At 32.9% G+C, this 26,512-nt stretch overlaps 2 protein-coding genes and 1 long non-coding RNA gene across 4 annotated transcripts in view; 2 read left to right on the plus strand and 1 right to left on the minus strand.

Moving 5' to 3' along the window:
- Positions 1-5,918, plus strand: part of LOC148616970 (uncharacterized) — a 34,679-nt gene extending 28,761 nt beyond the window's left edge. The window contains exons 6-7 of the mRNA XM_088584170.1: positions 1,678-1,821; positions 4,605-5,918. Of these exons, the coding sequence (XP_088440296.1) occupies positions 1,678-1,821; positions 4,605-4,774 (314 nt within the window). The 3' untranslated portion in view covers positions 4,775-5,918. The remainder of the gene's footprint in view (positions 1-1,677; positions 1,822-4,604) is intronic.
- Positions 5,919-6,066: 148 nt separating this feature from the next.
- LOC148616971 (uncharacterized) overlaps positions 6,067-26,512 on the plus strand; it is a 28,939-nt gene continuing 8,493 nt past the window's right edge. Inside the window, exons 1-2 of one of the 2 annotated variants that reach the window (XR_015922349.1) lie at positions 6,067-8,053; positions 13,373-13,525. Coding sequence is in view for 1 of the 2 variants with exons in the window: in XM_088584171.1 (XP_088440297.1) it covers positions 7,774-8,053; positions 13,373-13,525 (433 nt within the window). In the remaining variant the exon portion in view is untranslated. The remainder of the gene's footprint in view (positions 8,054-13,372; positions 13,526-26,512) is intronic. The other variant, XM_088584171.1, reaches the window with a different exon arrangement.
- Positions 20,018-26,463, minus strand: LOC148616972 (uncharacterized). The gene is made up of 4 exons (XR_015922358.1): positions 26,215-26,463; positions 21,860-21,928; positions 21,127-21,255; positions 20,018-20,247 (listed from the first exon to the last, which is right to left on the minus strand). It is a non-coding gene; the product is annotated as an uncharacterized LOC148616972 (long non-coding RNA).

Consider the following 26,512-nt stretch of genomic DNA (forward strand, 5'->3'; position numbering starts at 1 on the left):
CCCTAGAGTTGGTAGTGAAATTGACAAGAAACCCAGATAACAGACATATATATATATATATTTATGACTACAAGCAAGCAATACAGTACACATCAATTCTTGATAAAAAAAATATATTTTCTGTATTCTCAACTACGCAAATTGCATATATTGATGACATCAATGCAATAAAATGGCAACATTTGAAGGTGTAAAATATTTGTTTTTCGTTGTCATTGATATGTCGTTGTGTTTCTAATAAGGTAATACTAGTAGCATAAAACGAAATTATCTTTTTTTGCACCACTAATAAGATTGACAAACAGCAAGTAAATTGGCGCCTCATTATTTTTAATGTTTTTTTTTTTTGTTTAATTTTCGTAATTTATGTCACACTTTCTATCTTATATCAAACTAACCATCGATACAAAGACTGGACCATGACTTGGTGGTAAAATAAAATTGGTATAGACATTTAAGTAACTGATGTGTTTAGTAAGGACATTAGAAAAAATTAAGAAAAGTGCGCAAAATCATAATTAACGTCACGCTTAATTTTCATCGCGTAGTATATTACGTCGTGGGAATTTGTATGATTTACGGCACATCAGGAATTTCAGTCACAAATGCTCACCATTGGATCCTTGTATTAATTTTCACTTTAGAACTTGAGATAAAGGATACTACGGACACTGTGAGCTCAGCCTCATATCTTGACCTACACTTAGATATCGATAGTAAAGGAAAACTAGTGATGATTTTTTTATTCCGAGTTGTCAACTTTTCTTTCATCTGTGGCAACATCCCATGGAGTGTTCATATCACAACTCATACGTTATGCCAGAGCTTGCCGTAACAACGCAGACGTTTTGTATCGCGCTAGAATTCTAACAAATAGGCTTTTGGAACAGGGTTATGCTGCTACAAGATTGAAGTAATCACTACCACAGTTTTATGGTCGTCATCATAAACTCGTGGATCATTACGGTGTTTCCATCTGCGCTATGGAAACTGATTTGTTCAACATGTCATAGTTATCCTTTACTCTTTCGTCTACCCCGGACTTGACTTTTTATGAGCATCTCGGCGGATGTTTCTAGAAAAGCAGAGAACGCTTACCCTACCGGTGCACCTGGTCCATAATTCCAGTTTTAAGTGAGTCCGAGTTGCATATTTGCTTTTGTTACTTTGTATGTATGATTTTAGTTACTTTATGTTCTTTGTTGTGTATGTCTGTTTTCCATATCTGGTCTTTGTCCCTGGATTACATTCTTTTGATTATCCCTATAACCTTGGTTCCCTTGATTACTCTTTGAGAATGTGTGTTTCTCGGCATGTTGTTACAAGCACGTTTGTTGAGCAATTGACGACTTTGGATTTCAATTGATATCACTATTTACCAACCCTCGAAATCTTGTATCACTTCTGCCGATGGTCGATGATCTTGGTTGTAATAAAATTTCTCAAAATCATTGATTGTAAAATGTTGAGTGAATTTCAATGGAAGTTAGTCACGCAAATCGTTATTAAACGTATCAGTTTTACATGAACATGCATATTTTTGTGAATTAATTATAGAAAAAGGTAATAGTTTCTGCATTATATAGTTAGATATATCTATTAATGTTAAAGGTATAAGGTTGCAATATACAAATGATCAGCCTAAAGCAAAGGACATTTGTTTTTATATTTTTTCAGGATTTTTCATTGCAGTCAGATTTCTTGCATGCATTGGTCTTATTTCATCCATTATTACAGCAGTGTTTGTTTTCTGGATTATTTGGACGCGAAATAACGGAAACTTCGTTTCGATCCTGACTATAGTGATGCCATTTATTACAGGTAAATAAAATAAGGTATCCAAAATCTAAAATGCTTAAAGCTTCATTAGCTGCCAAATTTATCCAGTTTTGATTCTACTGAATTTTGCTGACTCTACAATCCGAACTGTTATTAGAGAAACGACCCTTACAGCACATGTGCGCGGATTAAGGTCACCAGAAGTCACATACATACGAATTTATCTAGGTCGATTTTTTGTCTTGCAAGGCAATAAATATATATACACCTATTTCAAGTATTTAATGCATTTCAGAAACAAAAATTTACGAAAATGACAGCTAATGCAGCTTTAAGTATGTTATGACCATTCGTGATTGGACAAAAACATTCGTCCAAATAACATCAGCAGCAATCTGCAAATGAGGATGATACATAGAAATTTTATCCGCCATTGATGAACATATTTGAATGAACTATATGCAAATGACATTAAAAGGATAATGCAATAAGAATGACGTTGAGACTAGAACAGCACTTTCAGACAATTTTACCTGAATGTCTTGACAAAGATTTTTCAATTTGGCCAATGTCTACTTTTCAACTGGACGCCACGACAAAAGTAGATTTTATATAGTAACTAAAAAGTTCGAAGAAATAAAGTTCGATACAAAGATTAATTGTTTCCCCATAATACAGTTAAGCAATATCGTACAAAAATGTTATAAGCTCCCGTAACCGTCTATAATTATTTATAAAGTCAATTAATCTGTTAGAGGAATTCGGCTAACGCCTGAACATCCAACAGAATCTACTGTCTTAATAAACATATACGGTCACCAAGGAGCTTACAACTTATAATGGACTGTCACTTACGATACCATTCGATATCAATAACTTAAGTTCCAAAATCTAGAGTTAACGATCCGCCTACTTATAGATACCGGTCGCTAACCTATGGATAACTTTGATATACAACTGATATATAATGGGATTTTGTTAATTTCACGTGGCCATGGTAAACTTTGTTTTTATTTTGATAAAAAAAATCTACAGTGACTGTTTTGATGAATGTTAACATTTTTTTACGGGAATGTGCGTGAAACTTTCATTAAATAATTTATATCTCAACATTTATATTCTTGTAAAATTATTTACGAATTACAGAAATACAAATTTTATCTTATTTCTTTCTTAAACAGTTTTTCTCAGTTTGAAATTGTTTACAAGTACTTCAATGGGTTTATTCACGTTTCTCCAACATTTAATTATTAGACTAAAACAACATCAATTAAGGTTAGGGATTATGGGGTCCTCAAACGGGTTTATCTGCATTTTAACTTATTTTTAACTAATTAAAATACTTTCTCGATTTCCATACGTATACAAATGGATGCCTGGTCTGCATAATCTTGAGCTGTCATCAGTTGGTTGAAGAATCTGTCTTTAAAGTCTTTTGTCGATGTTTCGGTATTTCGTCTGCTTTGGTCTTGCTGTTGCGCCTGCTGCTACCTGTATCTGGTTGGCTCATGTGTTTGCTTGTGTATTTTGAAGCAGTTCTATACATTTGTAAATCAGATGGACGTGTCTGATGAGTTTCTTAGCTTTGTTTTGCCTCGGCCTTTCCGCATTACAAAAAGTATAACCTATCTGTGTAACTGGCCTACAAAGAACAATATAAAGTTCATAATGTTTATTAGTGTATTTATACAGAAAGATGGTATGTGATGTAGAGTTATGGTAGATGAGCTTATTGACAAAATGATGTTTAGAATCTGATTTGTTGACTTTGCGGAGTTGTGTGAGTTGATCAAAACTTGATCAAAGTAAACTAAAAATATTATCTCAATTCTAAAATTACTTTCAGACCTGACAAAAAAAGAAAAAAAATTCAATTAAAAGCATCAAAATTAGTCTACCAAACACAGTGTAGCCTCTAAGTGTAAGATATTAAAAGCAATTAAATCTGACTATCTGAACGCTGTAAATAACAACACAAGCGATATGAATGATATATTTTATATAGCCTAGCTGGCCGAGTGGTCTAGGGCTCTTGACTTTGTGCAAGCGGTGTTGCCATAGATGTCACAGCGGTACGAGTTCGAGTCCCGCGGAGGGAACGACCAAAAATTTGCATCGCAAATTTGACAGTTCTAACATCGTTGGGAATTTTTCAGACCTTTCTATATATTATTAACTATTACTTTTATCATTAATTAATGACTACACTGCTCCATCGGATCAAATTGATACAGGGAAGATATGTAAACGTATAGAAAGGTCTGATAATTAAATGTTGGAGAAACGTGAACACAACTTTCAATGTCATTTGTATATGTTTTACTTTCTGGTAGTGAATCAAAACATGATATCTGGAAACATGTCACGTTCACAAGCTATTTTATGTTATGTTTTACATAAATAACATAATTTAAATGGAAAACCCATTGTATGGTCGAAAATGTTATTCAATGGAAATTCCCTACTTAACATTGCAAAAATGCACGTCAAAAGAAAATTGTTTTATTGTGTACATACTTTCGTCCTGATGCATCACGAATTAGCACTTTAAGTAACTAAAAGTATTTTGGAAGAGATGTTTAGAAACATTCAGATATTTGAATAGTTTTTTTGCGTGTGATTATAACCCTGAAGTATGACTTGGTCACTTATTAGCTTATTTCATATAAAGTCATTTATTTTCCTATAAAAGGCTGGGAAGTACAACTTAGAAAATTTCATTGCGTCTTGCATACATTATGTACGACTGGCATCATCCAAAGAAATATTAACATTTATATGTTGTTCATTTTTGCATAAGTCTGTTGTTTTTTTTATCTTTTCAGCCATTCTTTTATGCATTACAGTTGGTGTATTTTGGGATCAATATAGACTGACACGCATGGAAAGCTTTGGTTTTTCTTTTGGAGTGACGTTCATTGCAGCTATTTGTTACTTTATTAATGGATGCCTTTTTTCTGGTCAATACAATCTTAGACGAATGCTTAAATGTTAAATATAAATGCAAACTTCTAAAACAATTTATAAAAAACCCTCTTCTGACCGACAAAAAAAAAATCATATCAGTTCAAAAGTTTTTCAACCTTCTAAAAGCGAACAAAGATTATAAAGTCTAAAATGTGGTCGGTTTGAACAGGTTCCATTCTATTTTTCATAAACCGATCCCATGCTGGTTTTGTTAAGACTGCGAACTACGGAAAACGTGTTTTAAACATTTTAAATACATTTAAATTGGCAAAAACGGAGTTATATGCGTTTGCATTTTGTTCTGTTTACCACATTGCTCATGTCGTTTGTTTTTATTGTCATGCTGATATATGAGCAGTATTGTTTTCTTTTTATTTAGAAGTTTTTACACAATCATGAGATATTGAAGTAGTTAAAAAATAACATTACAGTACGGAAATATTTGTTGTATTACTTACATCTAATTTTGAGTATATATTAATCGCAGTCATCAAAGATGCTAAGAATGGTCATATTTCGTTTAAACTTTCACATATTTTTTTTCCAGTTTCAAGTTCTGTTTTCTTTTCTTTTCAAATCATTATACAGTACACATTTTAAGATACTTTATGATCTTTGCGCTTTCTATTGCCTTTTGTGTCAAAAGTGTGCGTAAAAAAAACCGTTAAATAAAGATTAAACTTAGTTTTCCCACATTTCAGATTTTTAAACAAATTTCAAGTTATCTTATATTTGTACCTATCAAAAGTAACAAAATCAGGCACAATGCATTTATTTGATATTTTCATGAAAACTGATTTATTCAACGGGTCATACTTTTCCTTTCCTCTTTTGTCTACTCCGGACTTGACTTTTTTATGAGCAACTCGGCGGGTGTTTCTAGAAAAGCAGAGGACGCTTACCCTACCGGTGCACCTGGTCCATGCTCCCAGTTTTTAGTGGAGTCCGAGTTGCTCATTTACTTTTGTTACTTTGTATGTATGATTTTAGTTACTTGTGTTCTTTGTTGTGTATGTCTGTTTTCCATGTCTGGTCTTTGTCCCTGGATTACATTCTTTTGATTACCGCTATAACCTTGGTTCCCTTGATTACTCTTTCAATTTAATTCCGAGAGTAATGAATAAAGTAGTCAATGATGATGTTCATTCTTGCTATTGTTATACATTTTCAGAATTTACAGGGAATTCTAGAATCCTTTTAAAATTCTAGAATCTAATTCATTGTATCATCATATTACTGTAAGAAATTATAAGCTGTTTTATATTTAAGCGCTTATTAATTAGTAATTCCATATGTTTAGAATTGTTTTACTTCTGTTTAATTTTATATTTTAAAGATTTGTAAGATATGTTTCACAGTATAATTTAGTTATTCTATATTTAGCACTTATTATTGCTTTTTGTGACAAAAGCATTAAGCTTTTACAAACCGTTATATATATATTAAACCAGTACATTTGTTATATTCTTTTCATATTTGAATTACAATTGTTCATGGGTAGGCCAAAACATGAGTTTTGGTTCCCAACGAAAAGGATATTTACATTGATGCGTATACTGAAAACTTTAATACGACGAATTCTAGAATCTAAAAACTTATGTATCTTCCCTAATCCACGAAAATTGGTAACCACGAATTAAGGAGGTAGAGCTAGAGTAAGAATTCAACTCTTAAAAATCATTGGAACCTTTGTATTCAATTTTACATCAATCTTATGTAAGCATCAAATTAACTTCGATTCATTTTATTCTGCTTCAAACGAAAGCTTGAGAGGCTTTGGTAAAATTGAATATGATGCAAACATATCATTGATTTCCGGAGTTATGTCCCTTGCACTAGGTCTTCCTCCTTAAAGTACTTACACAATATTGCAGAAACTTCACTCAAAAGTATCATGCATTTACTTTATAGCTTTTAATCCACTTCTGGTGTTTTCGAAGGACAATTAATTATAACAGTCATTCCACCAGAACAAAATTGCCATATCATTCTTATAATTATGTTTTTTCTAATATTTAGGCCGCTCCGACAAACTTGCATTTTTCTACCATGATAATATATTTTAAAATTTCAGCACATACAGTGAAACCTGTCTATACCGAACCCTTTTGGGTTCTAAAATTTGCTCTGTTTAGACAGTTATCTGTTTATAAATGTCCTAATTATATTTAAATTGATGTAAAGGGACTTCAAAAGTGTACAGTTTAGACAGGTTTTCTGATATTCTTTGTAGATATATATTCCGATGAACTAATGCTTTCTATATCATTATGATGCTTTAAACTGATATAACACCATTTGATCTCAGCATCACTGGATTTTTGCAGACAATTTACAATAGAATATTACAAAACTTAGATCTTTGACAGAGTTTTGTGCTCTTGAATTGTTCATTTTCAGTGCATTTCGACGAAACTATAACCCAATTTACCAGGTCATATCGATAAAACGTTTTTCTTGATTCTGATGGTGCAAAATTTTGAAATTACACTTTTAAAACTTTTGGCTTTTTTATTTCATATTTCACCCACTGACTCCTTCTTCAAGAGACTGACACCTTATTGTATACCTTTATATCAATTGTCAAAATGAATTTAAGTATTTGCAGTCATCCAGTAGGAAGATATACAATGTATATCTGTGTAAAGAAAATACGTTGAAGTTTAAAAGGGTAAGTATATATTCTCCAATCAAGAAGGAAAATATCATACAGGATTTAGGCAATTAGTTATATTTTTTATTATTTTTTTAAAGAATTTTATATTTATTTATATTTGTACTGTACAAAAACGAAAAACATATCCCGCTAAGGTAACTTGTATATATTTTCTGACGTTTGTACTTGTGTAAATATTCACAGGTAACATTACAATAAAAGGCCCTGCAGCAATTTATCGTAATTCTTTTCAATTTTCCAACATGTAATATATGCGGAAAATGTAGCCACAGTTGTTTCTTCAATGTAAATATATGTAATAATCTCTCTAGTTGTGCATCATTCTATATAGGTTTTCTGAATCGTAAGAAATGTCGTGGAATGAGTTAAAGATTCTCCAAAAGATAGCTGTCGTATTAAATTGGATAGCATGCGTTGTTACAGTTGTTGGATTATCAATTCCAATTTGGGTTCAAGTTGCCCCTACAACGCTCATGCTACTCAAAGATCCACTCGATTTCAGAGAATACAGAGATTACAGTGATCTAGACTTACATTCATTTCACAAAAAACAATTTACCGCCTTTGGATTTTGGACAGCCTGTACTCACAAACTACAATGTTGGTGGTTAGATCATAGTGTATATGAAGGTATGTTAAGGTCAGAGAATGTTCGACAAAGTTATATGCTTTTTCATTTTATTCACGTATTTTGTGTTTAGACTGCAACTCCCATGCGCCAACACGTCACAATATATAAATTACCTGTGTTGGAATAAATGATAACGAAGATGTTTGAAATACTTCGGGTATTTGTTTTTGTTGTTGCTAGGCAACAAAACACCTGAGCTTCTAGCATTGTTCTGGACAAACAACTCAATTCATGCTTTTATTTCGTCATTTAAATGTATACAACTATGTACTTATATTCTGATGCATGTAAACCTTACGATGTTTTTTTCTATTTGGTTAAGTTACAACTGTCCTACTTGTCATGTTCCAATTCGGTCAGTTGTTTTTTTTTTTTTTTTTGTGTTTTTGTTTTTACTTTAGGTAAATATCACAACAACCAATAGGGTGATTGATCGGTTGATTGGTTAATTGTACATAACGTCCTATGGCATACATTTCAGACATATCATGACAAGAAAACGTTCGCTCTATCGAACAGACAATATTTGGTCCGGGTCCTACTTGCTGAAATGGATTTTTAATGTGCTAACTCAAATATGAAATAGCCCATAGGAATTGATATTATACCATAGGCCAGCATACTCCTTTTTTGCATACGTATATAGCGTTCATCATTGACGTATTTGAAATATGTTTCTGCCTGTTTGCAGTGCAAGCTCAGGATCAAATGATTCAAAAAATGTAAGATGTCAATATATAGTTCAGTTTTCAAGCTTTAGCATGAGTGTATGGTTCATAGTTTTTATTATGAAATTATAGCCGAAAAATAAAAAAATAATAATAATTCCTTCCTTTCAAAATATTTCATTGAAAATTACTCGAATTTGGAGACCACCAAGTTCTTAAAAGATTGTTGACAAGCAGTCAAAGTTTTGAAGCCTGTTTTTGATAGAACTAAATCCTACTTATTTGCTAAAATATAATGCAACGTTAATCTTCTAATGGAGGTTTAAGAATGACACACACCCTCAATTTCAGGCAACGTGAGTGTATTGTATATAACGAAGTAATTGGCCATTTATGTGGTATATTTACATGAAAGAACTATAAAACTTGTTTCAGTGGTACGTGTTAGTAGTAAATGTTCAAATAGGCTTACGGTTTATGAGAGAAAAAAGTTATGCTAGAAATTTTTAGGATTGAAGACTTGAGTTCTTCCATTTTGCACCTAAATTCAGGCGTTACAAATTTTCATAACTATACTGGAATCGCAAAAATAAAAATATAAGGATGAACTATTTACGACATTACAATTACAAAGTGAACTAAAGCTACTAATTCATTTGAAATTGGAGCCTGATGATAAAAAAATGAGAAATTTCAGATTTATATTTTTATGCCAGAGCTTGCCGAAACTACGCAGACTTTTTGTATCGCGCTAGAATTCTAACAAATAGGCTTCTGGAACAAGGTTATGTTGCTACAAGATTGAAGTCATCACCACAGAAGTTTTATGGTCGTTATCATGAACTCGTGGATCGTTATGGTATATCCATCAGCACCATGGGAACTGATTTATTCAACGGGTCATAGTTTTTCTTCTCTTGTTTGTCTACCCTGGACTTCACTTTTTATGAGCAACTCGGCGGGTGTTTCTAGAAAAGCAGAGGACGCATACCCTGCCGGTGACCCTGGTCCATGCTCCCAGCTTTTAGTGGAGTCCGAGTTGCTCATTTACTTTTGTTGCTTTGTATGTATGATTTTAGTTACTTTATGTTCTTTGTTGTGTATGTCTGTTTTCCATGTCTGGTCTTTGTCCCTGGATTACATTCCTTTGATTACCGCTATAACCTTGGTTCCCTTGATTACTCTTTCAATCGTTTTAGTTAAGTAATGTTTATGTAGACCAGGCGAATCCTTGTCCTGAAATATACATAGTGATAAATTTAATGAGACATTTTAAATCAATTTCTGATCATGAAACGAGACAAGTGGATTTGTGTCATTTATTACTTCATTTGAGTTGTTGGATATTCCGTACAATTAATCGGATGAAGATCCACTAAACTTCGTTATCAATATTCTCACTTTTTTCAAAATCACAGGAAAATAATATTTGACATAGATCTCAAGTCATTTAATCTCAAGAATATTTGACTTTCATTTTTCATCACCTGGGCTTTTTAATTGTGATATGCACGGACAATGTTTTGAGATATCACAATATTCTTACTTTTCAGGCTTTTAAAAATTTTCTAAAAATACACATTTCTTTTGTTAATTTGTTTCTATTAGATGAACACCATTTAGATAATTGGAAAAATCTAGTATTATATGTGAATATTATTTTTTAGCATTTCTTTTCGTTTTCTTATAAGAAGCTAAACTGCTTCTACTGGACTCAATTTTTGTATGCATGTCAGGAATCAGTGGTCTTCTTCACAAAAAAATCTTAAGTGTAAAATTAGTCGTAAGTTATGACCTCATAGTAAATAAAAGTATTGTGACGTCATAACTTACGACTAATTTTACTCTTACGATTTTTTGTGAAAAGGGCCACTGAAGAATACTGTTTCCACATAGTTATTCTTGATAGATTTAGTCTTTTTTCCAATGCAATCATACATTTTCAGTAAATAATAAAATCTTAAAATAGTTGCATTGCTGTTTTATTATCGTTGTAAGACAGAAATCAACAGAATCTTTTTCAAGGAACTAGATATTCTGATATGAAATCTGCCTACTGGAAGATTTACCTGATGATTAGTTTTATGCGATTCAGAAGGCTTAGTTTTGGCCACAAATAATTTATGAATCAATTCTTTATGTAGATGAGTTAATATAAAATAACATTTTTTTGCGAATATTTCTCGATATTTTGATAGTAAATAAAAATAAACTCATGATCGATTAATTTCTATTTTGTTTGTTTGTTTTGTGTGGAACTCTGAAAAAGAGGGAAACTGATAATGATGATGACTAAGCTATATATTAGACATTCATATGCAATATATGTCTACCCTGGTAATACATATCATTTTCATTGTAGTTTTGAATAAATATACAGCAACTCAAAGAGTTTCAGTAGACAAAGACAAATCAATTTCGTGGATATCATTTTTTTTTATTTAAATACAAAACTAAACGTAAATATTGGTGTCTGAAGAAAAGTGTTAGAGCTGCAAGTGGTAAAAAAATAATTTCAGGAAAATGGTTGATTATGAGATGATTCATTATCCTTGATAGAGATATAGGAATTTTTCTAGTGGCAACATGTGGATGCAAAATGAAATTTCACTAACTATGGCATTTTTGCGTAAGTTCTCTGTTCTCATATGCGTTTTAAAACTTCCATAAGTATTCAGCATACACTACAAATGCTTTTGGTTGGAACCTGGTGATTATGAAATATGTGTTCTAAATTATTTTCTTTGAATATGTTGACCAACGAAGAAATTATAGTTTGAAGATTAATACGTCCAAAATTGCCCATTTGATACGGGATTCCATAAAACCAAAAAAATATCAATTACCTAATGGTACATCCTGAAGTTTAATATAGAAAATTATGAGATACGCCGGAAACCTTAGATAAAGATGATGGATTACATTGGCGTATATATTTGTGAGAAACAATCGTGTTGAAAACACAAGTTGATCGTAAAAACATTATCAAAAATGTCTGTTGCAATATATAATGTTTTATCAATATATATATATATATATATATAATTTGTGCATTATGTTCATTATTAGAAAAAAAATTGGCGTCATTCCAAATTTAATTGCAAAATAAAAAAAAAAAATCTGAAAATCCAGAAATCCAAAAATGCCAACTTTTCAGGTTTTTGTGATAACAAATATTTTAGGTAAAAATGTAAATAAGGCGTATTCTGTCCTCTAAAACATATTTATTTAGACCTAAATGTAACACAATAACTCATTTGGTTCATTTGTAGCATACATTAGCCAAATACATCAAGGTGTTTGGTCTTTACTATGCAATTGTCAAGGGGAGGGGGGGGGTTATTTTTTTTAAATTTTATACCATTTTTCTCTTAAGGCAAACTTATTTTTGTATCCTAATGATAAAGATGAATGGGTTCCTTTTTATGACATTTGTATTAACAAAAACGATTTGTGTTACTTAGATGAAAGCAAACTGTTTCAAAGACGAATACTTAGAAACAGTCTACAACGCCACACTCATTTTTTGGGGAGCGAAGGGGCGGATATTTGTTTCTAATGTGCATATCTATCAACATATATAGGTCTGCAAAAATCCCTCTAGGGGTAGGGATTTGTTAGCCGCCCCATGCAAATGTGTCTTTAGGAATATACTAGCACTTTGCAATGTTGTAATCAATATATCGTGTTCTACTCTTAACAATCTTTATCTGTTTTGCTGATTTATTGCAGGAAAATAAATCAGGTTAACATAATTTAATTTGATTGCTTATAAAGTAATCATAGTGTCTGTCCTTACCTTGTTCGTAACAGTTTTTTTCTATATAAACGTGATCACAGCTAATTGATATTATGACAGTAGCGTTATGTAGGTATGCAATACCATTGAATTTGATTTCAGACTGTTGTAATATCAATTGTAATCCTGTTTGACTAGTTCATATGTTCACATAAATTTGAATACAAAAAATCGTAACTATTTGCTTATCACTTCTGTGAATCATAGCCACTGGAAATTGTAACAAAACGATAACGTGAAGATGCTCAAGATTTCAGACTCAAGCAATTTTAACTGTTTGTTTAAGATATGACCATATAGTTTCAATGAAAAAGGCAAACCTTGTTCCATGTCAGAATACGTATCATCGGTATATCTGTCTCTCTGAATCAAAGTCACCTTTCTGAACAGTTAATTTATCCACAATGTTAGAACTAAAAGCATACTCTAATTAATTTTGTTCATCTTGAATTCGTTGAATTCTAAGGATTTTTCTCTTTTTTTTTTGTTGGGGGTGAAAATTTCACTACCTGCACACCAGCTAGTCGTTTAGGCATACAATAACGAACAGAACATTACCATTACCTGTACAGAAAGCTTGGGCATATGACAAGTAAGAGCCATTTTCTATTGACTTGGACTGAAATACTGTTTTTTTTTTTTGTTTGTTTGTTTGTTTTGTTTTTGTTTTTGTTTTTGTTTTTTTTTGGGTGGGGGGGGGGTTAAACATTTTCTTTTAAATTGTTTTGTTTCGGTTTTGATTCTTTATGATTCCACATAAAAATAACAACATGTAAAGAATGGAATTTTTCGTTACTTCAGTTAAAGATATCATGCATCATAAGACGATATTTGATATGTTTTGTTTTCAGATTCTCTCGATACATGCAAAGTGTGTGCACTGTTCGGTTGTACTTTTGCTACAATTGGCGCTGTGAATGTGTTTATGAACACTTACTGGCATTTAGAGTGTTTACCCTGTACGTGTACAGCAATTACGAACGTGGTGACGGCATACATGACAGGTGAGTAACCAAAGTCCTGCACAGATAGTGTATTTGCTATTTCAAAGCTCTACACCTCTGCCACCCACTCTTTGTCGCAAATAGGTAGAGTACACCGGAAGCAGCTTCGCTGATTTGTAAATAGTAGCGCTCATACGCTCTGATTTCTTTCATATTTCATATTCTGTATAGCAGGTCTTTTATCTAGCAGAGAGATACGTAGTAAATCAGAAAACGTATATTGCTCTGTGGAGGACACCTAGTTGCCTTTTGTTAGAAAGAAAAATCAATCGAGTAAAACGTTTTCATATCTGTCACTCATGTATTTTTAATCCAAGCACCTAAATCATTAGGAACGCCTACGTTCTTACGTTTTGATGTCAAGCCATCCTGCTAAACCGTATGGAATGCCTTGGTCAAGATTCGATATGATTTTATTATAAATTTACAAAAGTTGATTTACTGTACTGTTACCTGGTTGAAAACCAGACTGCTTTTTTGACAATAATTCGTTTTCCTGCGTGAAATTAAATATATGTTTTAATATCAGCTTTTCCATAATTTTGCAAACAATGAAAGTGAAAGAAATAGGTCTAACTTACAGGATCGTGACTGCCTTTGCACTTAAAAATTGGAGTATCATGTGTTATTTCCAGGATTGGTTTGTAAAGAAAGATAAAAAGTAATGTCAAAGGTTTCAACATTCCTTATCGTATTTCATTTAGATCATTTAATTAATCTGATTCAGTATCAATAGATGAAACTGTTGAGAACTTCAGCTTTTTCCCAGGGATGTTGAAAAAATTGTCCTCCAGTTCCCAAATAAGGAGTAGATTCATGATATTTGGAAAATTTAGAAAATTTGGAAAAGGATTTCACAATTCTCCACAAACAACAAAGAACATGAAGTAACTAAAATAGTACATACAAATTAACAAAAGCAAATGAGCAACTCGGACTCCACGCGGAAGGAGTACGCGTTACATCATAACACATAGTTCTAGTAAGGGCTCATTACCCAAAAGAGGGCTCATTAAGAGACAAGTACATGTATGGAGGAATCATATGTTAATATCAGCATGATGACAGTTGTATGATTTTCAATAAGTCAAATTTAGTGTACACTGTATAATTTTATAGTGGTTCTCGATAGTGATTACACTTTTAATTTCATGGTTCTTGATAGTGTATAAAACCCCCCAAAAAAAAAAAAAGCATCTATGCAATAATTTAGACTCTCATTGAAATCAAAAGTGTGCACACTCATACATTTTGCAAGAATAAGACATTTTGAAAGAAGTTTGAAACAAATAAATGTGTCACAGCCACCAATATGATAGATTTATTGAAAAAGTGAACATTTTAGTCAAGCAAATTAAAAGTGTGCGCACTCATACATTTTGCAAGAATATGACATTTTTGTTAAAGAATTTTGACTCAAAATAATTTGTCGCAGCCCCTATATGATAGTTATACTGAAATAATTAGCATTTTAGTCAATGATTTTATACCTTCAAACAAATTAAAAGTGTGCGCACTCATATTGTTTGCAAGAATATGACATTTTTGAGAATTTTGACTCAACATAACATGTCAAAGCCACTGTATGCAATCATATTGAAGTAATATGCATTTTAGTCAATAATTTTATATCCTCAAGCAAATTATAAGAGTGCGCACTCATATATTTTGCAAGTATATGACATTTTTAAAGAATTTTGACTCAAAATAATATGTCGTAGCCACCACATGGTAGTTATATTGAAAAATTTACCATTTCAGTCAGTATTTTTAGACCTTCACGGAAATTAAAAGTGTACGCACTAATACATTTTGCAAGAATATGGCATTTTTGAAGAATTTTGACTCAAATTTATTTTTCACAGCCACTATATGATAGTCATACTGAAAAAAATCAACAATTTAGTCAATAATTTTATACAATCAAACAAATTAAAAGTGTGAGCACTCATATATTTTGCAAGAATATAACATTTTTAAAGAATTTCGACCAAAAAAAAAAAAAGTGTTGCAGCCACCACATGATAGTTATATTGAAAAATGTAACATTTTAGTCAGTAATTTTAGACTCTGATGGGAATTAAAAGTGCTGGCGCTCATGCATTTTGCAAGAATATGACATTTTAAAAGAATGTAGACTCAAACTAAAGTGTAGCAGCCACCACATAATATTAATATTGAAAACAATATCATTTTAGTCTTTAATTTTAGACATTCGTGGAAATAAAAAGTGCTGGCTGCCATACATTTTGCAAGAATATGGCATTTTTAAAGAATTTTGACTCCAATTAATGTTTCACAGCCACTATATGATAGTTATATTGATAAATTTAGCATTTGAGTCATTAATTTTAGACCCTCATAGAAATTAAAAGTGTGGGCACTCATACATATGCTGGAATATGACATTTTAGAAGAATTTTGACAGAAATATATGTGTCATAGTCACCCATATGATAGTTGCATTGAACAAAATAAGCATTTTAGTCAATAATTTTAGACCCTTATGAAAAATAAAACTGCTCGCACTTTTTATAGAATTTATACTGAAATAAAGGTGTCACACTCACTAATATCAAACTAACATTTTTAATTTCCACATTTTCTACACATAAGACCATATAGGTAAATTGGTAGTGTTCACACTCATATTCGTTGACTGAAAGATTTAGGTATCAGTCACCCATTTAATGATAAAATTGTCAATTTTAACATTATTTTAGAATGATTTGTGACCCTTAAGTTATTAAAGAGTAATCAAGGGAACCAAGGTTATAGCGGTAATCAAACGAATGTGATCCAGGGACAAAGACCCGACATGGAAAACAGACATACACAACAAAGAACATACAGTAACTAAAATCGTACATACAAAGTAGCTTTGACTCAAAAAGTACTTTGTCAATCTTGAATTTCGTGAGAAGTGCCAAACATCTGAAAGTTATCGGATACCACTTTCACACTTAGAATTTTTAATTTTATAATTAATTTGATTTAATTAATATAATGTGACAGAGGTTAAAAAATTTATACATGTAAACAATGATAATTTTTGAGCGATGTATGACTGGATCGTGATCGAAGAAAATTGGAACATGAATAACGATCGAGTGATTGTTGGATGATGATCACGACGAGCTCTCTCTCTCTATATATAATGGAAAGTTCAATATAAATTTTGAAATCAAAATTTCTTTCCTAATCGGATTAGCTAATTTACATTAGTTATACAGTTTCATTTATTAATCGCGGACTTCCTGTTCTAAATTACATCACACAGAATAGAAAAAATTAGTGTCAGGAACTGTCCAGGGGGTATGACAGTTTAGAACAGCTTTCCGTATTTTCTTTTTCACGACCCAGGACAATTTCTGTCAGGATCTGTCAGGAAATAGGGCAAAATGTGTCCTGACCCAGGACAGCCTCTGTCAGACCATTTCATGATCTGTCAGGATTTCTGTTCAATCTGCTGTCGTAGAACAGAAATCCTGACAGATTCTGACAGAATTAAAGAAAGGTTAGAAGTTATCGCAACTGTACGTCCACTTTGAACAAAAACTGTAAAAATACCACTGTAAAGACACATGAGACAGTAATTATGAAAGTGACAGAGATCATTCTCATGCCATGGAAGATAATAAGAAAGGCTATGTAGTGAGGGGTATGACATTTTTGTTTTGTGTTCAAAAAGAGTAGCAAGTAATTAAACCCAATATGGTGGCCTGTTTCCCTTGGGTTTTAGTGAATAACCATGGATAGTAAAATATAGAAAAAATCGTTAAAACAGCATTTAAGTACATTTTGGCCCATTTGATGGATCTAACTTATGACCCCAAGTCCGTGTTATGATATACGGTCTCTGACAGTACACATTTTAGCTCAGCCTTTGCATGAACTGCATGTTTATCTTGGGCCACAATTGGGGAAGAAATTTGATAAACATATCGTTAACTTGATTTAGAATACGCTTAGTACCGCTGAATAGACGCAATAACAGTATACTGACTATAAATAAAAACGATTTACGAATTTGGCACGAATCGGTGAAACTGAAAAAATTGTCGGACTATATTATATGTTTTGCATAGAAATTTTGAAGGACACCCTGACCCTGCAGTCAGGGTCGACAGTGATTCTGTGTCTCAGTCTTCACTTTCAGTACTTTTTGCAGCTTACAAAGGCTGAATTACATTGTATGCTAGGTGCGGTGGTATTTGAAATTCGGAAATAGAAAGTTTTGCCTTTTGTCAAATGTTGGTCAGTATCAAGGACAAAAAAATTCGCAAATTTACTTTTTTTTCAAAATTCAAAATAGAAAGTTTTGCCTTTTGTCAAATGTTGGTCAATATCAAGGACAAACAATTCGCAAATTTACTTTTTTTCAAAATTCAAAGCTCATATTGATTTTTGGTATGCGAAACCAAAACAAAATTGAAAGCCAAAACAGTCTGAAAGTCTTCATGTACATGTAATACCCCTTCTGTAAGATTGACCTTTGACCCCAAATTAAAGCAAATCCTTCCATCGAACATCTTTCTGTTTTTATGAATTACTTTAAATTTGTTTAGTTTCACAAGAACCACTTGTGGGGGTAGGTAGAATTCGTTTTTCTTTCATATTAGGACCAAAATAATAGTTAGTAGTCGGAAAAACGTTTTTTTTTTTTTGCTTTGCCCCAAACAAAAACAAGTAAAAACGCAAGAAAATGGTGCATGATTTACTCCCGCGAAAGAAATCAGTTAATTGCATTGTTTATCAAGTATTGAAACTATACGAATTATTTTTTTCACAACAAATATTGCTGATTTTGCTTCCAGCAGCATGAAAACTGATTTTTTTCGACGTGTCATGGTTTTCCTATCCTCTTTTGTCTATTCTGTTCTTGACTTTTTATGAGCAATGAATTCGGCGGGTGTTTCTAGAAAAGCAGGGAACGCCTACCCTACCAGTGCACCTGGTCCATGCTCCCAGTTTTTAGAGGAGTCCGAGTTGCTCATTTACTTTTGTCACAATATATGTATTACTTTGGTTATTTTATGTTCTTTGTTGTGTTTATCTGTTTATGTCTGGTCATTGTCCCTAGATTACAATCTTTTGATTTCCGCTAGAATCTTGGTACCCTTGATTACTCTTTTTAAACAATCCTTAAAAATAATATTGCACTTCACTGTAGAAGGCTTCGGAATTTTAAACTAATTAAGATTGACACCTTTTGTAATTGCTTACTATAAAACGTTTTTTTTTTTTCTTTTTTTTTTCTTTTTTTCTTTTTTTTTTGTCAACAATATTCAAACTATTGCTCTCCTTGCAAATACAAATGTGGTTTTCTGTTTATGCACACACTCAAGACTTTTTGAAACTTTTTGTTAGGATTTAAATCATGTTTATTGTAATATAATTATTTTCCCTTATTTTATTGTTCGTATCTTCTGTACTCTTGTGACTACTAGTTTTACCGATTTAGATTGGTGGCAAATTGATGCTGCCCATTTATGTTGAAATATGCCGGAAATAATGAACCGTAATGGAATGGGCAGGTTTAGTGTGCTATGAAACCTGGTTTAACCGACCTTTCATTTTGAAATATCTGTCAGGACCATTGCAGTGGTTTTCCTACTTTCCGGTGCTGATATTGCTATTTGCATTTGTCATACGGACTTTCCCTTTGCAATTTCTTTTGACTACTGCGAAGATTTTATCAGTTCAGTAGTTTTGTTGATACTGGGCAGCATAAGTAGGTAAGTACAGTAAAAAAAAACATGACAGAAAGAATAAAGAAATCTGTGAAGTTATGGTGAGTTGAGGCAGTACCGTACTTTATTGTGAGTCGAGATAGCGCTGTACTGTGCTATATGGTGAGTAGTAGTAATGTCGTACTTTACGGTTAGTTGAGGTAGCACCGTGCTTTATAGTGGGTTGATATACATGTAGAGCATCGTACTTTAATTATTACCTGTCTTTTTTATAACAAACAGAATATGTCTGATGTGTTTATAAGTGCTCACAAAAATATACCAGAATCAATTAACTGACGGTATATAATAACGTTGTTGTTCTCCTTTCCTTGTTGTCTATCCCGGTCAAATCGGTCGATGTTTCTATTAAACAAAAACAGAGGACGCCTACCCTACCGGTGTGGGAAAATAAATACTACCGTATTCCCTAATAGAATATTAGTGGGAACACAAACTAGCTACAGGGAAAACGGTAGTATTTATTTTTCCACAGCCAACAATACTAACCTTTTCTAGCTTTTCAGTAATTTCTAATTAAAACTGGGACTCAAAAACCATTTTTGTTGTAGTACTTTCATTCAGAGATCGAAAAATCACCATGGGAATAGAAGTTGACCATCTTTTTTTTCAACCACCATCAAAAGTGTGAAGGTACGGGAAGTTTTGCATTTTTTTGGGTCCTGCACTCCTTTGTAATATGCTGTCTTTTTGAAATTTTATAAACTATGCATTTTGTTCGATAAAAAAATAAACTTAATTTGTTTTTAAACTTTAATCCTTGAAGAATCTGAGAGAAAAAATCATCATTACAAACTTTGTCAGTACACCAATCTGTCCTTTCAAAGTTCTACTCCATTTCATCTGAATAGGGTACACGATTGGTCAACCCAATGAAAGAAAATAATCCTTGCATTGGGTTGACCTTTGATCCTTGACAGGGCATATTAGAATCACTGTGTACATCATGCAAGACAGCTTTTGTACCTCCTGAAAAAAATAATAAATTCAATGCTGTTCATTCCATAAATAATGAAAGCGCAACAAAATACACCCTTGTTTCATCATCAGTTTCATAAGTAGTGTATTTCCTACAGAAACACAGTCCTAATACATAACAAACTGTAAAATTTGCTTCTTTTATCCATTTCTAGCTATTGGCCTAGGGAAGCTAGGTAATGAAAAACACACATCTTTAACTGATTTTTCATTCAAAATTGTCAACTTTCCTTTCATCTGTGGCAACATCCCATCAGCATATGCGTATCGAGTGTTCATATCACAACTCATACGTTACGCCAGAGCTTGCCGAAACTACGCAGACTTTTTGTATCGCGCTAGAATTCTAACCAATAGGCTTCTGGAACAGGGTTATATTGCTACAAGATTGAAGTCATCACTACAGAAGTTTTATGGTCGTCATCATGAACTCGTATAGATCGTAATGGTGTATCCATCTGCATCATGAAAACTGATTTATTCAACGGGTCATAGTTTTCCTTTCCTCGTTTGTCTACCGCGGACTTGACTTTTCATGAGCAACTCGGCGGGTGTTTCTAGAAAAACAGTTGACGCTTACCCTACCGGTGCACCTGGTCCATGCTCCCAGTTTTTAATGGAGTCTGAGTTGCTCATTTGATTTTGTTACTTTGTATGTATGATTTTAGTTACTTTATGTTCTGTGTTGTGTATGTCTGTTTTCCATGTCTGGTCTTCGTCCCTGGATTACATTCCTTTACTTACCGCTGTTACCTTGGTTCCCTTGGTTACTCTTTAACTTAAATGCATTTTTTCTGGTAAAGGATAAAATCAACATTCTACCTACACAATATGATTGTGTTGTTTATGCTAACAAATACAAATACTTACATGCATCTTCTAAGATTATTTTCAAATCAAGTGTCCAAATGCATATGGCTGTGGTGCTGCGGCAGGACACAGTTGTTCAATCAAACCTCTAAAACCTAGCAATTGACATCTATTCTTGATTGGTTATACCTGTATAAGACAGAATTTTGAACTTATTACATGAAAAAATCACAATTTGCCACCATACTACCAAAATACATGAACTTCATGGACAGTAATTTGCACCAAAACGTGTCAAAAACATGGTCAACATGAATGAATCTGATATTTAGTGACCATATGTAAGGGGAAATAACTGTTATACTCAAAATCCTCAAGAACTGCAAAAAAAAATATTTTTAGAAAAATATCAATTGAAAGGAGCAGAAAGACATTACGCGAGTGATAAATATACATAATAAGTGTGCACCTACATTGCAAACTTCTATATCAAGTCATGCAGGTGTAAGTGTGTGTTTACGCCATGAAGCGGTGTCCGCAGAAAATTATTCGGTTATTTTTTTTTCCAGAGTAACAAAGTTATTTCTGTCATTTTAGTGTCTCAAGGTTTTACTTAGTGATACTTTGCAAAAGCATGCTACAAGTATCAAGATGTTGTATTTCATGTGCTGAAAAATATAAAAACACCATTCAGGTATATCTCCACTCATCTGAAAGAACAAACATGAAAAGTGTTTTTTTCACTAAGAACATCCATTTTATGACACAAATAAGAGTTACATAGCTCTCGTACTTTGGTTTGATCCTTGCCAGAGGATATTAGAATCACTGTGCACATCATGCAGGACAGCTTTTTTACCTCCTGAAAAAAAAAGTAAATTCAATGCTGTTCATTCCATAAATAATGAAAGCGCAACAAAATACAACCTTGTTTCATCATTAGTTTGATAAGCAGTGTATTTCCTACAGACACACAACCCTAATACATGGTAAAAAAACTGTAAAATTTGCTTCTTTTATCCATTTTTGCTATTGGCCGAGGGAAGCTAGGTAATGAAAAACACATATTTTTAACTGATTTTTCATTCAAAATTGTCAACTTTCCTTTCATCTGTGGCAACATCCCATAAGCACATGCGTATGGTGTGTTTCATATCACAACTCATACGTTATGCCAGAGCTTGCCGAAACTACGCAGACTTTTCGTATCGCGCTAGAACTCTAACAAATAGGCTTCTAGAACAGGGTTATGCTGCTACAAGATTGAAGTCATCACTATAGAAGTTTTATTGTCGTCATTAGGAACTCGTGGATCGATATGGTGTATCCATCTGCACCATGAAAATTGATTTATTCAACGGATCATGGTTTTCCTTTCCTCGTTTGTCTACCGCGGACTCGACTTTTTATGAGCAACTCGGCGGGTGTTTCTAGAAAAGCAGAGCTTAACCTACAGGTGCACCTGGTCCATCCTCCCAGTTTTTAGTGGAGTCCGAGTTGTTCATTTGCTTTTCTTACTTTGTATGTATGATTTTAGTTACTTCATGTTCTTTGTTGTGTGTGTCTGTTTTCCGTGTCTGGTCTATGTCCCTGGATTACATTCTTTTGATTACTGCATGGAAGACCAACGGACTCAAGCCATAAAGGAAAAAACTTAAATATGATCATTATTTATTTAAAAACTAATGACAAATAGATGAAATTAAATGAAAAGAAGATACGTGCTTACCTGTGTAGTCGTTATTATTATTTCCGTTACCAAGGTTAAAGTATTTTAACCCTTGAGAATGTCCTTTCGGCAGTCTTCGTAAGTTATGGCGAAAAATAATTAGATCAGAGCTATCGCTCTTCTCTGATTAAAAACAAAGTTGTTTTCACAATATTATTTAGGTATTTTTGACATATATTGCTTCAATTGCATTGCTTCAAACTTATTTCATTGAATCAGCAAAATTCATCAGAATTAAAACTGAGCAAATTTGGCAGCTAATGCAGCTTTAATATTAAAATATATAACATAAATGTTAAACATATATACATTATGCACAGTGGTTGGGGTTATTTTATTTTATTATGTAGCAAGATAACGTCCTTCAAATGTTAACGTGGAGATACCACTTTTGAAGGACTCTAGGGAAGGTGACATACAGGTAGATTCTTTGAGATAGTTCCAATCTGTTATAGTGTTTGGGTAGAAGAAATACTTATAGAAATCTTTGTTTGTATGAACTTGCCTACATTTATGTTGCCCTCTGATTTCATGTGAGCATATCATTTGTAACTTCCAATCATCCCCTATTTGTCCTATAAAGTAACACAGTCTTGCTTTTGTTCTGCGAGATTGAATACACTCACAATTAAGGGTGTTTATCATGCCAGTCACTGCACCTGGTGTTTTATTTGTGTAGTCATTGAAGACATACCTTGTGGCTTTTCCGCTCAAGTTGGGCAATTTTGTTTTGTTTATATGGATCCCAAATTGGCGATGAGGACTCTACGATCGGACGCACAAGTGGTGTACGTAAGACTTTTAACCTTACGTGTTCAGTGTTTCATATTTCTATAAAAAGCCTTAGGTTCTATTGGCTTTCGCCATTTTATTGTTAATATGTGGACCTCAATCGAGATCACTACTTAAAGTGACACCTAGATATTTGCTGTCTGGTACAGTCTCCAGTATGTGGTTATGCAGTTTATATTGAAATGAATTTGATTTAGATTTTTACAAACATTTATTACGTAGCATTTTTTCTGGATTACATTTCATTTGCCATTCTGATTCCACAGATCAAGATTTATGAGATCCTTTTGTAAGTCATTAGATACATTTATTTTATTTGTTATTCTTTATAATAAACAGTCGTCAGCAAAAAGACGAGCTTTACTAGATACATGCCCTGGCAGATCGTTAATAAAATAATACAAATAGGGTAGAGTCCAATACGGTACTCTATGGGACACCTGCATCTACAGATAATTTACAAGAATGAATGCTATCTAAGATGACCTGTTGTTGTCTGTTTGATATTTTTTTTTTTTATCCAATTAAGATTATTATTTCTAATTCCATAAAAGTTTAGTTTGTTTATTAACCTTACATGCGACATTTTATCAAAGATTCCACTATATAGATAGGTCACTGTAGATAATTTTATGACAATTTGTGGACATAAAGCTATATTGAGACACTTAAACAAAGAAAATCCAACATTTTTCCTGTAAAAAATATATTTTTCAAAACCTTACAGTATGGAGATCCATGAAAAAAGTTAGATATTCTTTTTTATTTTGTTATAAAAATTTGTAGCCATGGTAACATAATAAAAATATATATATATATCAGTTTTCATAACAAATTGTGGGTGCCTTCCAAAAATTAATTGTAAAAAAAACAGGTTTTCTAAAATATCAGGCGTCTCGTGCAGGTCCGTGTGTTAAAAGAATAGGCCTGCAGCAGCGCTAAGCTTGTCGTAAAAGGGGACTAAATAGTGCTCAGAACCCTAGCCGGGGGCTAGAGCGCTTTGCCCACAGAGCAACTGGGATGTGTGCCCCAGGTGGTGGAATGGAGTACCCCTGGCGTGTTACATGCTGGGGTTGTCAGGCTATAATACGGAAAACCTGACCGCAAACCATAGTGGTGCACCTTGTTGGGAAAGATGCCACGTTCCTCGCACGTTAAAGATCCCTACTGTGGTATTCTCCCGGAGTAGGAACCATAGGGCTCCGCCACAGAAGACTAAATTGCTCGACCCTACCCACCTCTCCCTATTTCCAGTGGCAATCAAAATTTGTCGACCCCATTGTCCTTGTGTCCCATCTCTTTTTCATTTCATCATCATTGCATGTTCATTTTATCATCAATTTCATGTTCATCGTCTGAATATAGCTGAAATATTGCTGCTCGGACGTTAAACCCCAACAATCAAACAAACTAAAATATCAGGCACTTAAACACTGCCAGAAAAGTAAGTTGGAATGCTATTATTGTACAAAAAAAAAACAAAAAACAAAAAACAAAAAAGTGTACCTTTTTCTGCTCATTTATTCATGATTTTTGTTCATAAAGATTGTGCGAGAGTTCGCATTTTTGGGAAACAGCCTGTTGGTGCAGAGAAGAAAATCCAATCCTGAATCTTTCTGGATAGCTTAAAGCGCGCATTTTACAACTCTTTACCTTCCCAAGTATTGCATCTATTTATGTATGATTGCTCTACTACCCACAATCAATATTTTCACCAAGTTTCACCTCTCAAGTTTTACAAACTTTGACCGGGTCAGTTTTGTGTTCAAAAAGTAGAGCCAAAATAGGTGCCAAAAAAAGAATATTGTATTTTTTTTAAGATATGACAGAAGTTAGTCCACTGATGAGTTATCTTTGTCAAATCAACAAAATAATCCCTTCGTTCATGACATACATGTACCCAAGATTCACTCTTGATACATGTATAAAGTTGGTTTTTAGCTCTAGTCATAGTCAGGATCTAAAACCGTTAGTCACTTTTTATATGCAAAATAATAAAGTACTACTCCAGAAACAGGTGGTTTATTTCTATCAATGACTTTATATTACTATGCACATATTGACATGTTGACCCTTATCCTTTGTGGTCTAATTAAATTTATCTTAAATTATGATTTGATTTTTAATTGATAAATTTTCAACAAACTGGATTCTTTTTCCAAGTGATAAAATTTCTAGCAAACTACCATGGACCATTAATTATATCCCTTTTAAATTATCTCTTGTACTCCTTCTTTTTTTCTGAATCATTATTGTTTAATGCCGTCAGTATTTCTTTAATTAGATTTTGGGAATCCTATTCTATTTGTATACCGATTTTCCCTCCAAAAGAAAAAGAGAAAACAAATGTCATCCATTTTCTTTTATCAATTATTGCATTTCGAAGTGTTTTAAACTAGTCGAGTCAGGTGGCTTGGTGCATCCGGTGTGTTGACACATGACGTCACTGCCACTTTCGATATTTTCAGACATGTGATCGTTTTGTTTACAAAAGTTTCGGCTTTTCAGTTATAATGTAAGTATCTTTATTGTATAAATATAAACAAATGATGTTTTAATTTTAAATATGTCAACATACTTGCCCATAATTCCAACTGCGGAAAGAATTTATAGTAGATTGTACTGACCTGATTGGAATTCCCCGTTTAATATTCTAAAAATAATGCATTAGGTGTTATGACCTAAATATTGTTGTTTACTGTATCCTTTTATGTTGGAAGATATTATTTCACATCGCTAGAGTCACAAGTTGAATTTCATAAATTGAATTATCACCTGCCTCATGAATTAGGGCAGGGTTTCTGAGAAAGTAGAACCTGTCGCCTGCACTTTCACTTTCATGAATGATAGTCCATTGATGATCACGCGATGTTGTTTTACAATTTGCTGGTGTGAACAAACGAAAGATTTTATAGATTTGGGAAA

The sequence above is a fragment of the Perna viridis genome, chromosome 5 (assembly GCF_037379345.1).
Source record: "Perna viridis isolate PV_CMFRI_1.1 ecotype Kerala chromosome 5, ASM3737934v1, whole genome shotgun sequence".
NCBI classification, from domain to species: Eukaryota; Metazoa; Mollusca; class Bivalvia; order Mytilida; family Mytilidae; genus Perna; species Perna viridis.